This window comes from Myripristis murdjan, chromosome 5 (genome assembly GCF_902150065.1).
Source record: "Myripristis murdjan chromosome 5, fMyrMur1.1, whole genome shotgun sequence".
In the NCBI taxonomy this organism is placed as follows: domain Eukaryota; kingdom Metazoa; phylum Chordata; class Actinopteri; order Holocentriformes; family Holocentridae; genus Myripristis; species Myripristis murdjan.
In genome coordinates, this window is record NC_043984.1 from 37,133,021 (window position 1) to 37,148,779 (window position 15,759).

General features: G+C 44.5%; 2 protein-coding genes across 2 annotated transcripts in view; both read left to right on the forward strand.

Moving 5' to 3' along the window:
- Window positions 1-15,759, forward strand: part of LOC115359332 (NACHT, LRR and PYD domains-containing protein 14-like) — a gene marked incomplete at its 3' end in the record, with an annotated part of 845,616 nt that overhangs the window by 470,511 nt on the left and 359,346 nt on the right. The gene's annotated exons all lie outside the window — the stretch shown is intronic.
- LOC115359342 (protein DENND6A-like) overlaps window positions 1-15,759 on the forward strand; it is a 32,192-nt gene that overhangs the window by 2,856 nt on the left and 13,577 nt on the right. Inside the window, exons 3-11 of the mRNA XM_030051762.1 lie at window positions 1,329-1,371; window positions 8,356-8,468; window positions 8,684-8,764; window positions 10,225-10,330; window positions 10,891-10,970; window positions 11,702-11,761; window positions 12,128-12,183; window positions 13,626-13,748; window positions 14,122-14,217. Of these exons, the coding sequence (XP_029907622.1) occupies window positions 1,329-1,371; window positions 8,356-8,468; window positions 8,684-8,764; window positions 10,225-10,330; window positions 10,891-10,970; window positions 11,702-11,761; window positions 12,128-12,183; window positions 13,626-13,748; window positions 14,122-14,217 (758 nt within the window). The remainder of the gene's footprint in view (window positions 1-1,328; window positions 1,372-8,355; window positions 8,469-8,683; window positions 8,765-10,224; window positions 10,331-10,890; window positions 10,971-11,701; window positions 11,762-12,127; window positions 12,184-13,625; window positions 13,749-14,121; window positions 14,218-15,759) is intronic.

Consider the following 15,759-nt stretch of genomic DNA (forward strand, 5'->3'; position numbering starts at 1 on the left):
AACACGCCGTGATGCGTTCATGTCCCAAACCCCAGAGACAAACATGTTTGAAATGAAGTCAACACCAGCTGACAAAGATTATTTAACTTAAATGTGGAGGATCCAAGCTGTGAATTGTTTATCACTCACGTCAGCTGGCAACGTATAGCTGCTGTGTGTGTGTGTTTTTGTGTGTGTGTGTGTGTCATTTTTCCATCAATAAATCATTAGCACTTTCATTTTGACACATTAGTATAATTACTGTAAGCCCAGCCAGCTGTGCTTGGACAGTAGGGAGATGTGGAGAAACACAACCCCAACAACACCAAGCCCTTAACAACACTACAGTACAGGAACAGTTTAAACAAAGTACATTCATTTAGTTCAGTGTTGTGCCAGCAGGCTTTTTTTTTTAAAACAGTAGGTGTCATTTAGCATTTGAACTGAACTCATACTGGTTCATTAATTTATTTGCTAACATCTTAGCTATCAGCTCATATTTATAATGGGTGGTATTATGGAACAGTTGACCTCAGCTAATTTTTTTTTGTCGTATTTTTAAAGTTTGTTAATCTTTGTAGTGTATCTCCAGCTGTTTCATGTTTTGACTGATTGAGCGTTTTAATTTGATAAATTGAAAATGCAATCCACAAAAGAGCATAGGGCAGCATAGTTAAGTCACATGACTTTTTTCCGTTGTGGTGTGTGAGGTGTAGGCCGGGAGCTGACATACATCTGCTCCTGATATGTCATTTATATTTTACACCGATGCGCCACAGAAATACATAAAAACAACAACAGTAACAACAACATAGTAATGTCCTAAAACAACATTTCACTGTGCTAACTTACTTAGCATCCATTTCAGCTTTCAGTTTTTTTTTTTTAGAAGCTGTGCAGAGACAAGGCAGATTTTATTTCAATTTGGGATGTTATCCCCCATGTAAAGAAATGTACTTCTGCCTACTTCTACTTTATAGATCAGGTTGTTTCAGGTTAAATACACTGGACCTTGTAGTCAGCCATTGAGGGTGATTAACACACTGAAAATACACAGTAAATGAACAGAGGCCTTGTAAAACCTTAAAAACCATAATAAGTTTTAAGTGTCGAATTCTACTTTGAACAGGGAGCCAGTTCAACTCATTGCAGTGGATTGAGCTCATGTGCATTCTTGGACTGAGATTATAACCCATATTAGTTTATTCTGAGCTTTTTGAAAGCTTATCCTTTGTTTTTTTTTAGTTAAGCCGCTAAACCAGGGGTGTCTCACTCGGTTACTCTGAAATCAGACAATCAAAGGGGACAAAAGACTCGTGCAACTAAATGTTTCTGTCATTTCCTTTCAGAAAACAAGCATCTGCTACCTGTCCTTTCCTGACTCCAACTCAGGTGAGTTCCTGTTTCAGCCTCTTATCTAACCACGCCTACAGACTGTGAGGTTTTCAGCAATCTTTTATTTCAAGCCACACAGTGCGACATGGATCTAATAAACCAGTTTGATGTGTGTGTGTGTAAGATGATCATACCGACTGAATCTTATTGGCTGCGATTCACGTCAATATACAGGAAAACATCATCAGCGTACGTGATCACTCTGCACCGCTGTGGTGGTAAACAGTGACGCTCAGCAAGAATGGAGCCTTGCAATAGTGATTAATTTATTTATATTCATAATTAATATTGAGTGATATCAAAGTCCAGATGAAGAGGAAAAGGAGCCGGACCTGGTGGACCTGGTTGTTTTCTTCTTTGTTGGTATCCCAAACATTTCATTTTGCTCGTTTTACCTCCATCATCGGGTTTAGCTCCAGTGTCGTGTTGATCACTGTCGTCATTTCATGCTGCATTCCTATTGGTCGGTTTGTGAGATGGTTCTCCTGAATGTATGACTCTAACGACGTGACAGTGGCCGTCTTTGAACCTCTCTAACAGAGCGACGTAGGAGTTTCTTCCACGCTGGTCGCCTTTCATCTGGGACAGAACAAAACCCCACAGTGTTTATCTGCCTTCATGCTGTGTTTCAGTCAAAGCTGGAAGTCCGAAATTCACAGCTGGAAGGATGTAGTTCTCAGACTCAGGTTTTGGGAGGACTACAAACATGTAAAAGGAATGCTTCAACATTTTGGGCAAAATCTCCTTTTTCCTGACTTCCCCAGACCAGAGATCAGATGTTGGACACCATTTCCACCTCTGTACGTCCAGTGCTTCAGTTCCTATGGGTAGCATTTTGTGTTAGCTTAGCATAAAGACTTGTAGTCTATGGACGTTGTTAGCCTGGCTCCATCAAAGTGAAAAAATAAACCTTTGAACAGCTCTGAAGCTGTCTTATTTGCACAGCGGATTGTGTGGATTTGAAATATTTTTGACTGAGCAGCTCGTACAGGTGATCCAACGCTTCAGCCGTTTCCCTGGATGAACTTTTTCCACCGTGTGAAGCCGCATCATACCTTTGGTGAGGTCGCGGGTTGCAGCAGTGGTGCATTTATTCCACCTTGCACGTTTCTGTTATATTTTGCTGATTTGGCAAATGCACCGTTAGCTGTCAGCGGGTGGCCGTTCCCTCCCCAGCTGATACCGAGTCAGGTGGAGCAAACTGTGCCGGGTGATGGACTCTGAGGTGAGACTGCAAACTTGTGGCGTTGCAGCGCTCAGTCATCACCTGCTCGTGGCGGTTAGATAGATAGATAGTTAGATCGATTTTTTTATTGTCATTGCACAATCATATACGTATAATAATGCAACGAAATTAGGGCTCAGTCCTTACGGTGCAGGGGAGAATAGAAAGCATCGTGCATTCTGCTAGTTGAATAGCCAAGTCCAGTAATAGATGGCTGCAGCCATGTCTCTGATATCAGAAAAAAATCAACAGTCACGGAAACACTTGTTGGATGTGCAAGCACAGTTCGTCATCCCGTGTTCGCCATGGACCTGGCGCTGGAAAAAGCTGGGAGGCGGCGGCCCAAAGGGCTGTCCTTTCAGCCGTGTCAACGCGCCGGCCCTGCAGCCTCGGCGTCCTCCGGAATGTCCTGGCAGCGACGAAAGTCCGGTGAAATTGGCATCCCGCAGCGCAATCCCAAGCTCAAAAGGTGCTGACGACTGTACGCGTACATTGCCCAACATAAGGTGGTGTTTTAAGCTAAAAACACAACCATTCACACATACAAAAACATAGAATACGGCACCGAGAGTGGAGAGCTGTAGCCGCTGCGTCTATGCACGCCACCATGGTTACGGCGTATGGCTTCTTTAAAATCCTTTGGCTCGCCGTTTTCTCCAACTTTAAAGCCAAAATACTTCTAAACTGACGAGCTAGCGTTCTTCTTTTAAACAAAATCCTCCGTGTCTGTATATTAAAGCGCTGTATGTAGCGTCACATCATAACAGTTCTGTGTGCGTTTTCTTAAAAAAAAAAAAAAATCTTAAGATGCCCTAACAGCTGTTAAGTATTTGATTTTGTGAAAACTGTTGTGATACTTGATCATATTGAATGCGTCGTGTGAAAAGTGAGGGAGTGGAGGAGAAAACCGCACGGCCGCTCTCTCTGGGAAGCTTTTTGGCCGCCAGCGTGCCGCTGCAGCTGTGTGAGGACATCTGATCTGCAGATTAAATGGAGGCGGTTGTAATCAGTCTAATGCAAGAGGTAAAAAGACATTGTAGCATAGAGATTAGATTACACAAACACACACACACACACACACACATTGCTGGGGAGACTACATTGAGTTTTGGACGCTGTGTTTGTGTATTTGCACCTTTTATATTTATGTAAGTGTGAATATGTGTGTGTGTGTGTGTGTGTGTGTGTGCTTGCTGTGACTAAGCAGGCTGCTGTGCTGACAGGCCTGCTGTCCTCAGGGTGAGCAATACACACAACAGGATTAAGACAAACACTAACAGGGGCGCTATAAATAGGTGTGTGTGTGTGTGTGTGTGTGTGTGTGTGAGTGAGTGAGAGTGAGTTCAGGTTCAAGTTGGAGGAGGGTGATGATGATCTCTCTCTTCTCTGCAGCTGCTAACACACAGATTGATTTTTAGAGGTGCTCCCACACTGTCAAGTAAACAGAAGTGCAGCACAGAAAAACGGAAGTTTGACTGTTTGCTTCCACGTTCCAGGATGAGGTGCATACAGCTCCTGATCAACAGCTGTGTTTTAGGGTTAGGGCACTCACGTTAGGCCCGGGTTTTCCGTATTAGTCCCGTCATTTTGTGAAAAAACCTAGGACAAATTGCAAGAGAAGCAAACTCAGCTGATTTTATATCCTCAGTTTGTCCTGAGTGTGGGAAAAAAGTCCCAAGAAATCTCATTGGTGGAAACTTTTGAAAATCACCTCTATATGACCGTATAATGCCAACAAACAGCCTTTTAACACACAGGTTACTATAGGTTCAGAATTACTATATATATAGTAACCTTGAATTAAAAGGTTACTATATAACAGTGAATTAAAAGGTTACTATATATATAGTAACCTTTTAATTCACTGTTTAAATATCTGTTCTGGCATTTATTCCTTATATTCCTTATTAGCACATATCAAATCAGATAATGTGTGATATGCATGTGTAAACAGAATAATTCAAAGAACTTGTAATTGACTTTTTTTCTTGTCTTTGTGTGTGTAATCAAAATTTTATAGTGATATCTGAAAGTAAAATGTTGAACCCCTTTCCCCTGTGTGTTAAAAACAGTGTTTTTTGGTAATATGTGGTCATATAGAGGTGATTTTCAAAACTTTCCATCAATGGGATTCCTTGGAACTTTTTTCCCCCTCACTCAGGACAAACTGAGGATACAAAATCAGCTGAGTTTGCTTCTCTTGCAGTTTGTCCTAGGTTGACCCCAGTTTTGGCCTAAAATTACTGAACTATATCGTTCTGAAGCACGAACGCCCCCCCCCCCCCCCCCAGTCCCCACGCTGGCCTGCACTCACATTGACCCGACACACCGCTAGGGTTGGGTACCGAAACGTGGTGCCAAGAGGGCACCGGTTCCGACGTTAACGGTAGTAACGAGACCGAATAAGCATGAAAATTCCGGTGCCGCCCCCTGGTCATCTTGGGGTCATCTTGCGGTTGTTGAACGTGACGTCAGCGCCGCTAATCAGCACACTTGTTGATCAGAACTGATAGTGAGAGGATCAGTAAAGATGCTGAAGGCAAAACGCTCCAAGGTTTGGCTGCATTTCACGTCTAAGGAGGCTGCAGACTGCGACATGCAGCAGACGCCTTAAAGCAACGTCATGCAAGGGAGGGAACACGTTGAATTTAATGAAACATATGGAGACACATGGAGTTTATTTAAAAGCCGAACAATGCAGCGTGTTTGATAATCTACGTCATGACACCAGTTTATTGTTACCACATGTTACTTGTATTTATATTGTTTAAATATTTAAGTTAATATTGTGATAAAACCCAACCGATACCCAACCCTACACACCGCCTCCTGTATGTGGCGCTGGCTGCGCGACCTAGGAAGTAGTTTTTTCTATTCTGGCGCACCTTTTCTCTGGCAGACAGCGCGGCAGCTTTTATAATAAATGCATGACTTTACTGCATTGTCTCTGCAAGAGCAGTGCATATCTCACGATGTCAGTCACCTAGATGTCTAAACACACACACCTCCTGTCTGTGTGGTACATCATTTGCTTCAGTTTACAACAGCATTAGTCTTCGATTGCAGAAAACAAGAAAAAAAAAATCTGGCCTATTGTGGAAAGCAAAACCATCATATATCTGTGCCAGTCTTTAAACACACCTGGTTTCCCCAAAGTGGATCTCTCTCTCCATGATGGGGCTTTTTAAGGAGCCTCCAGTGAGCTTTGGCCTGGGATGGAAATGGAGCTGTTTTCTGTGTTTCAGTCATTTTTAGACTCGTCATGTCGCCCGGGACAAAATTATCGTTTAAACGTCCAAAACAGGACAGACATGTTTAGCTCGTGGCCCCTGAGCCGTCTGAAGCCGCGTGGCCCCTGAGCCGTCTGAAGCCGAGTGGCCCCTGAGCCGTCTGAAGCCGAGTGGCCCCTGAGCCGTCTGAAGCCGAATGGCCCCTGAGCCGTCTGAAGCCGCGTGGCCCCTGAGCCGTCTGAAGCCAAGTGGTCCCTGAGCCGTCTGAAGCCGAATGGCCCCTGAGCCGTCTGAAGCCGAATGGCCCCTGAGCCGTCTGAAGCCAAGTGGTCCCTGAGCCGTCTGAAGCCAAATGGCCCCTGAGCCGCCTGAAGCCGCGTGGCCCCTGATCCGCCTGAAGCCGCGTGGCCCCTAAGCCGTCTGAAGCCGCGTGGCCCTTGAGCCGTCTGAAGCCGCGTGGCCCCTGAGCCGTCTGAAGCTGAATGGCCCCTGAGCCGTCTGAAGCCGTCTGAAGCCGCATGGCCCCTGAGCCGTCTGAAGCCGCGTGGCCCCTGAGCCGTCTGAAGCTGAATGGCCCCTGAGCCGTCTGAAGCCGCGTGGCCCCTGAGCCGTCTGAAGCCGCGTGGCCCCTGAGCCGTCTGAAGCTGAATGGCCCCTGAGCCGTCTGAAGCCGAGTGGCCCCTGAGCCGTCTGAAGCCGCGTGGCCCCTGAGCCGTCTGAAGCCGCGTGGCCCCTGAGCCGTCTGAAGCCGTCTGAAGCCGAGTGGCCCCTGAGCCGTCTGAAGCTGAATGGCCCCTGAGCCGTCTGAAGCTGAATGGCCCCTGAGCCGTCTGAAGCCGAGTGGCCCCTGAGCCGTCTGAAGCCGCGTGGCCCCTGAGCCGTCTGAAGCTGAATGGCCCCTGAGCCGTCTGAAGCCGTCTGAAGCCGCGTGGCCCCTGAGCCGTCTGAAGCCGCGTGGCCCCTGAGCCGCCTGAAGCCGAGTGGCCCCTGAGCCGTCTGAAGCCGCGTGGCCCCTGAGCCGCCTGAAGCCACATGGCCCCTGAAGCCACATGGCCCCTGAGCCGTCTGAAGCTGAATGGCCCCTGAGCCGTCTGAAGCCGAGTGGCCCCTGAGCCGTCTGAAGCTGAATGGCCCCTGAGCCGCCTTAAGCCGCGTGGCCCCTGAGCCGTCTGAAGCCGCGTGGCCCCTGAGCCGTCTGAAGCCGAGTGGCCCCTGAGCCGTCTGAAGCCGAGTGGCCCCTGAGCCGTCTGAAGCCGCGTGGCCCCTGAGCCGTCTGAAGCCGCGTGGCCCCTGAGCCGTCTGAAGCCGCGTGGCCCCTGTTGTAGGTGATACGTGACGGGCTCGCGGCGTTGGGGGCGGAGCAGAGCGCGCTGACACTCCCACGGCGGCTCGTCAGCCGGCGGGACGTCCAGCAGCTGTGGTGTCGCTGCAGGCCTGCGAGCCCCTGAACGCACCATGATGCATGATGTCATGGAGGCTGAGCTCAGCTGGGGAATGCAGTGGGAAGTGTGTGTGTGTGTGTGTGTGTGTGTGTGTGTGTGTGTTGTCCTGTTCAGTGGTGTGCAGTAGCAGACTGTGTTTATGTGTCTGTTTCCTGCAGGAACATTAGTAAACAAAATAAAAAAAAAAAAAAAAAGGTTGTCAGAAAATTGGCAAACAATTACAAGAATATTTGTACCTAAAAAAGAAATGAGGAAAAAAACTAAATAATTTCAAGAAATAATATAATAATAGATAATTAAAGTAATGACTTTGAACCCGAACACAGAGCAGATTGTGTCGGATGGGCTCTGCGGCTTCTTCAGCTTCAGTTTTGGCTCCAGACATGAAGAAGTGTGAAGGTCCTGCGTCAGACGATGGAATGTCTTGTTATCGCTCCCTGTCTCTCTCTCCCACACACACACACACACACACACACACACTCTCACAGCCCTCTCTGTGTGTGTGTGTGTGTGTGTGTGTGTGTGTGGGGGTCATGTTGAGGTGACGACGGGGCAGTGACTCATCGCTCACTTCCCGTTTCCTGTTTCGTCCCCTTCCCCTTCCTGTTTGTCCAGAACGTCGTCGCCGCTGTGATGCGTTCACTGCCATCACGTCAAGTCCGCGAGGCGGCGAGCCTGCAGATAACAGGATATAAATCCCATTTATCGGCTTTTTTTGGGAGTGAACAAAATATAGATATACGTCATACAGGATCCGCACATTAAAATAGAGAAATGCTTGTAGATGAGGGCCGGGCTGTGGATAAATACGTTGGATGTTACTTACCTGGACGACCTTTTGTTTGTTTGATTGTTTTTTCGGGGAATTTTTCTTCGCCTGTATATTTGGCGTTAAACCAAATCCATAAAAACATGTCAGATATAAAAATGAAATCGCTGCATGAGGCAGGGAGTGGGAATGATGTAAATATGGAGACAAAATGCAGGATGTACAGGTGATTTACACGCCACAAGTTCCCTGATTGTGCCTTAGAGCTGATGGAGGGTTTCCATGGTAACCTCGTCACCGTGTCTCCTCTCCCAGGTTGCCTAGGCGACACCCAGTTCTGCTTCCGCTTCCGCCAGGGCTCCAACAGGAAGTCGTCGCTCGGCTGCTTCCTGGAAACCGCTGACCGAGACGCTCCGCTCTGCCTGAAGGTCAGGACGCACACACACACACACACACACACACACACACACACACACACACACACACACGTAGAACTGCATGCATACACACATAAACACATAACTATATAGCTTTTGCAGACCCACAGTCCACACTTCTGAAATGACTGCTTCAGTGATATGTAACTGTGTGTGTGTGTGTGTGTGTGTGTGTGTGTGTGTGTGCGTGCGTGTGTGTGTTGCAGAGGGACCAGGGCCATTACTATGGCTATGTGTATTTCCGTCAGGTGCGGGACAAGTCTCTGAAGAGAGGATACTTCCAGAAGGTCGGTGTGTGTTTGTGATAAAATAGAATCATAACTTTATTTTATTGTAATAAATAAAATATATCAACATAAAAACACATAAAAGGATTTAAAACACAGCGGTCATAAATTTAGGTGTTCATCATACACAGCAGCATTAAAATTAAATTCAAATTTGTTTTCCCGGGCTGGAAACATTTGGGAGGAAAACTGTAAAATATAATTGAACCATTTTAAAAAGTCCTGAAATCTTAAATAATGACACTAAATTATTGCAGTAATTGCTGGATAATTGGCCCATGTTGGCGTAGATTGTTATTCTTTAGATTATAATTGTGTTTTATTTTTTAATTATTTTATTTCATTGTATTCCACCTTAACGTTTAGATGTTGGTTTTGCACGGCACTTTGCTGAGCTGGAGCTGTTTTTAAATAATTATAATAATAATAATAATAATAATAATAATAACAACAATAATAACAATAATAATAATAATAATAATGATAATAATAATAATAATAATAATAATCTAAAGCTGTCTGAGGTAAATGGGCTTTCTGCTCACACACTTTGGGCCTGACGGGGTTAAACTGTGTCCGTCAGATCATAAACACTGACAGTTGGTTATATTGACATGAGGAGCTGCTCCAGGTTTGAGGCCTTTGCTCCACGTCAGACAAACCAAACAAACGCAGCAGGTTGATTTTCTGTCTTTATCGAGTTTATTTCTCTTTGAACTTTATTCTGTTATTATTTATTATTTTGTTATTATTTATTATTTATTATTTATTATTTATTATTTATTATTTATTATTTATTCTGCTGCCCTCTCTCTCAGTGAGGTGTAGAAACAGTGACGGGGTTTCTCCTCAGGAGGGCGGATGGAGCCTGAATAACCTGTCTCTCTCTCTGCCTGTCTCTCTGCCTGTCTGTCTCTCTCTCTGCCTGTCTGTCTGTCTGTCTCTCTCTCTGCCTGTCTGTCTCTCTGTCTCTCTCTCTCTCTGCCTGTCTGTCTCTCTGCCTGTCTGTCTCTCTGTCTCTCTCTCTCTCTGCCTGTCTGTCTCTCTGTCTGTCTCTCTCTGCCTGCCTGTCTCTCTCTCTCTCTCTGCCTGTCTGTCTCTCTGTCTGTCTCTCTCTCTCTCTCTGCCTGCCTGTCTGTCTCTCTGCCTGTCTGTCTCTCTGCCTGTCTGTCTGCCTGTCTCTCTCTCTCTCTCTCTGCCTGTCTGTCTGTCTCTCTGCCTGTCTGTCTCTCTGTCTCTCTCTCTCTCTGCCTGTCTGTCTCTCTGTCTGTCTCTCTCTGCCTGCCTGTCTCTCTCTCTCTCTCTGCCTGTCTGTCTCTCTGCCTGTCTCTCTCTCTCTCTCTGCCTGCCTGTCTGTCTCTCTGCCTGTCTGTCTCTCTGCCTGTCTGTCTGCCTGTCTCTCTCTCTCTCTCTCTGCCTGTCTGTCTGTCTCTCTGCCTGTCTGTCTCTCTCTCTCTCAGTCCCTGGTGCTGATCAGCCGGCTGCCCTACGTCACGTTCTTCCACTCTCTGCTGAAGATTCTGGCTCCAGAGTATTTTGAGAAGCAGGAGCCGTGTCTGGAGGCCGGTCAGTGTGTGTGTGTGTGTGTGTGTGTGTGTGTGTGTGTGTGTGTGTGTGTGTGTGTGTGTGTGTGTGTGTGTGTGTGTGTGTGTGTGTGACTGGCTCAACATCTGTTCAGTTCAATTCACTAGTTAGTTATTTGATTTAAAAGCTATTTTTCACTTCTGGGATGATCTGATTTGATTTGATGTGATTTGTAAACCGCAGTTTGAATCAGTGACCGAGCTGACTCAGCACTTTATGGGACTGTCTGCCTTTTATTCTGAAATGTGACAAAACCAGGCGACAGAGTTACTCAAACATTATTCTGCAGAAGAAACTGTGTTGGATTTAAAACATTCCATCAGATCACCACATAATTATTATTTTTTTTCCCTCAAAAATCATGAATGAATGAAGCGTTTCTGACAGCTGATTCATCCGGTTGGTTCTGGTGAATCGGCAGAGCTCAGAATCGTTTTATTTTCTTGAAGCACCAAATGAATCGTCGAGTTTCTCTTTTCTGACTTTTCCCTCCGTGCTCGGTTTGTTTTAAGTCGCTGCTGTTTGCTTTTTCTGATGACCAGCTTGCAACGACATCGACCGCTGGCCGACGCCCCATCCCGGACGCATCCTCACGCTGCCCATCATGGGCGTGGTCATCAAGGTAGGAGCGCACACACACACACACACACACACACACGCACAAGTTCCATCTTGTAAATATGAGGCCTTGAAAGTAATAAACATAAACATTTATATAATTCCATGTATGTGTATTTTCATAATTAGTGCATATAGCTCATTTCATATCCCGATAACCGTATAAAACGTCCACAAAAGGCCTGTTTCTCGTTACATTTTGAATTAAATACCTGATAAATAAAAAGTACTTAATGTTATTTGATTATTTTTCTCGTTTAATTTGGAACCTTTGTTCAAATTTTCAGTTCAGCAGTTAAAAAAATAAAAATCTGTGGAGGTGTAATGATGGTGATCTGCACACGCTTCCTGATGCTGGCACAGGTTTTTTTCCCAGGCAGCAGCAGTGCCGTGAACGCACCATAAGGAGCGACACCTCCTCAGACCTCCTTCCACCTCCTTCCTGTCAAAATGCTGCTGCTGTGCAGGGGAGCGTAATCCTCCAAATTACAGAAAATAATCTGCCGTATTATGTGATCGATTTGATTTGTGACGCAGTGAAATAAACATGGAACTGTCGTCGAACAGTATATCGGTCGTCATGTCGTCGCGCAGCCCTAAATCGGATTCCAGTCCGTGGAGGGGACTTGAACCGGCAACCTTGTGGCTTCACGGGTCACCTGTCCTCCCCCAGCAGCCAATCAGACGCCCAGAACAGAGCGGCCGACTAACATGAGCTCTCTGTGCTGCTTTTAGGTTCGAATCCCGACCTGCTACGACAAACCAGGAACCTCACAGCTGGTCCAGTCTGCACAGGTGAGCACACACACACACACACACACACACACACACACACAGCCATAATAACAATAATTAAAAAAACTTAATTCATGAAGCAGTTTTTCTCAGTTTTAACCTTTTTAAACAAACAGCCAGTTGCACAAAAATCAGTTAATACGTCGAGTTTAAGAGCTCATGTTGTTACCAGAATAAATAAATGAAAATTATACAACATGTTAAAAATTAAGAATTTCCCTGGGTGGGATCAATAAAGTATATCTATCTATCTATCTATCTATCTATCTAAAAAGTGGTCCACAGGATGTAAATAAAATGGTCAAATAATGGGTAAAATAAAAAGTTGAAGTGGCACTGACGGACAGTAAACGTTGTTTTTTTCAGAGCGACAGCCTGGTGTCCATCGTCCTGCCCACCATCCACGAGGTGGACCTCTTCAGGTGAGCTCGCTCTCTGCAGCGCCGTGTGATGGTGAACACAGCTCAGCCGTGCCACAGGCGGCGGCCTCTGCTGCCTCCTGCTGGCCTGTGTTGGTATTGCAACACAGAGAAAACCTGGAAACAGACGCTTCACACTCACTGCCCCGTCTGCACACGGAGCTTTTTCCTGTCAAGCTAAACCCAGACGCTTAGGTTACATTCATTTAAAAAAAAAAGAAAATAGTTGCAGTATTTGTATATTTTGTATATATATATATATTTTTATCCACTTATTTGTATTTATATAAATTTGTTTATCTTTTAACCCTCTGAACCCCAAGCAGTTTTGGGGTGTTTTCTGCTCCCCTCACATTTTGGCTCACTGTGGGCTTGTTTTTCTGCTGCACCTCTATGGAAACAGCACAGCTGTGGCTATCACCTGAAGCCATTCAAAAATGTCTTTCACACAGTATGAAAGAGTTATAGTGCCATAAATAATAAAAAAATAAAAAAGGCAAACAGATTTTTTTTGATAATTTATTTTACAAAAATCGAGAAACATTGGAATAAATGTACAGAACATTTTTTCAGGTGCCCACAAGTGTCACTGATCCAGGAAAAAAAAAAAAAAAAAGCAGGGCTTCACATGATTTATTTCCTGAAATATTAACATTTTTCCAACCTGTATAAACTTAGGCGTTTTTACTGCCTTGTGCCCTTCCATGTTACTACTGCTGCCTACACACTGAAATTCAGGGAATTTTTGTCACGCGACTGTTGGGCTCACCTGAATCAATCAAGATGTCTCAGATCCGCTGAAGACCGCAGAATTTTCTGTTTTTTGGATGATCTGGATTGAGTGAATGACTATTTTTTGGCGAATTGTTGAATGAAACATGTATATTAAAATGATTCGAATGAAAAAATCACTTTTTTAGGCTTAGTTTCGTCCTTTTTTCTACCGCTAAACGGAAGTCGGACATGTTGCATTCAGGTACTGTCGGAAAATTCAAATTCCGACGAAAAAATACGTTTTTAAAGCTTCCAGCTATGATAAACAATTGAATTTTGGCGATTTTTAAAAAAATACATGTCTTTCTATCCGGCCGGCGGGTTTGGGGTTCAGGGTTAAATTGCAAGGCAGAATTTTTATATTTTTCCCTTCTTAGTTATGTTTTTAAACTCATCTGTATATGTCTGTTTCTTTTTGTACAATTCTAACAGCAATTCCAATATTTACTGTTCACTTTCTGTTGTTTTTATTTCACGTTTGCTTTGGCGATGTAACTGTCTGTTTCCAAAGCCCCTTGAACTGAATTGAGGGAGAGAGAGACATGCAGTTTCATATTTTTTTCATATTTTCATTAATTGACTCATTCATTCATGCATTTATTTGAATATCTGTTGACTCACTCACTCATTCACTCGTTCATTAGTTCATTAATTCAACTTTCTCTCTCCAGGTGTTTCTACCCCGTCTTCTTCCACATCCAGATGCTGTGGGAGTTGGTGTTGCTAGGGGAGGCCCTGGTCGTCATGGCGCCGTCACCCGCCGAGTCGTCCGATACCGTGCTGGCATTGGTCAGGTGAGTCGGGGGGTCGGAGGGGGCGTGGCCACAGCGAGAGTCAGTCAGCGTGTTGAGTCACAACACAGCGCTCAACATCCAGTCGCAGGACGGTGCAGCCCTCACAGAAATCTGCAAATGTCGAAAGGTTGTGACACCAAATCGACGCCTGAATTTTTCTCTGGTGTTCCTCCGGGATTTTTGATCATTTTTATTAATTATCCTGTGGTCAGAAATGGTTAAATTTTTCACCAAATCTGCGTAACAAACAGGATCAACCCAGAAACAACAGTGGTCAATCTGGTTGGAACTACAAGTTGTAAATTCTCTCTCTCTCTCTCTGTCTGTCTGTCTGTCTCTCTCTCTCTCTCTCTCTCTCTGCCTCTCTCTCCAGCTGTATCTCTCCTCTGCGGTACTGCAGTGACTTCCGGCCGTACTTCACCATCCACGACAGCGAGTTTAAGGAGTACACCACCAGGACGCAGGCCCCGTGAGTACAGGCAGCCGAACAGGAGGCTAAAACTCTCCGGTCTGTTTCCAGCGGGGTCCCTTGACCTCTGACCTCCAGCTGTGTGAATGAAAATGGGTTCTCTCCCCTCTGCAGACACGCCCACCTTCTGCTAATCCCATGCAGTTTGGGCCCCAAAGCCTGCAGTCCACATGTGTTCCTGTGGCCTGTTGTAAAATGGTGTGTGTGTGCAGACTGGGGCCTAAACAGTCTTGGAGCTGCATCAGTTGGCTTTGACTGGAAAGCTGAGACTCTTGTGGATTCAATGAGCCACATTTGATTCCTGTGTGATGATGTTGGCCCCCATAGCAGCCATTTCACTGCAGGCAGAGACTTTCTTGAAATTAAACATCATAATATTGAGTTGCAGCACTTACAGAATTGCACTGTAAGACGTAAGACACTACAAGTAGAGATTAATTCAGGCCTCAAACGCTTTGTCCCCCCTGAAGTCTATCTATCTATTTATTTATTTATTTATTTATTTGGATCCCCATTAGCTGTCGCCCTAGGCAACCGCTACTCTTCCTGGGGTCCACACAAAATAAAAATACATACAACAATGAACTTAAATATAAACACTTATACAAACAAACAAATTAAATGTAAACAAGTATCTAAACAAATAGACACTTAAACAAAGGTTAATCCGTCATCATCAAGAAACACAAAATTTGCATAACGATCTAAGCAAAAGCATCCCAGATTCAATAGATATATAATATGACAGATATTTTCAAATACAACCTCCTAATTATCCTATATTACCATACATTAACATTAACATTATCATGATGTGCTAAATTATATGTAATACCGTAAGTATACTTCTTATAATACAATCAAAGCTATATAAATATTATTATTGTTATTATTACTATTACTATTAATATCCTCATCATTATCACCGTTATCACCATTCTCATTAAAACAAATATATACATATTCTTATGTAATACCATAAGTATACTACAATATACAGCGGTCCCTCGTTTATCGCGGGGGTTACGTTCTAAAAATAACCCACAATAGGCGAAATCTGTGAAGTAGTCAGCTTTATTTTTTACAATTATTCTAGATGTTTTAAGGCTGTCAAACCCCTCACTACACACTTTATACACTTTTCTCAGACAGGCATTAACATTTTCTCACTTTTCTCTCTTGTTTAAACTCTCAAAGTTCAAACCTTCATTGAAAAATAAGTCCAGTATTATAGAATGAACGCATTCTGTCCTGTACAGGAGACACGGCACGGAGGAGATAGATTGACAATGGTCTACAGTCCCTTAGCCAATCAGGACGCAGAACACAATGCGCGGCCTCTCCCTTAGCCAATCAGGACGCAGAACACAATGCGATGGAAAAAAAAAAATGCAAAATTGCACAAAAAAAAATCCGCGAAACTGCGAGGCCGCGAAAGGTGAACCGTGTTATAGCGAGGGACAACTGTAATACATAATTAATAGTTATTATAACAGCAGTTGTTTTGCTGAGAGGGACAAATGAAAGAGATGTTGTCTTGAA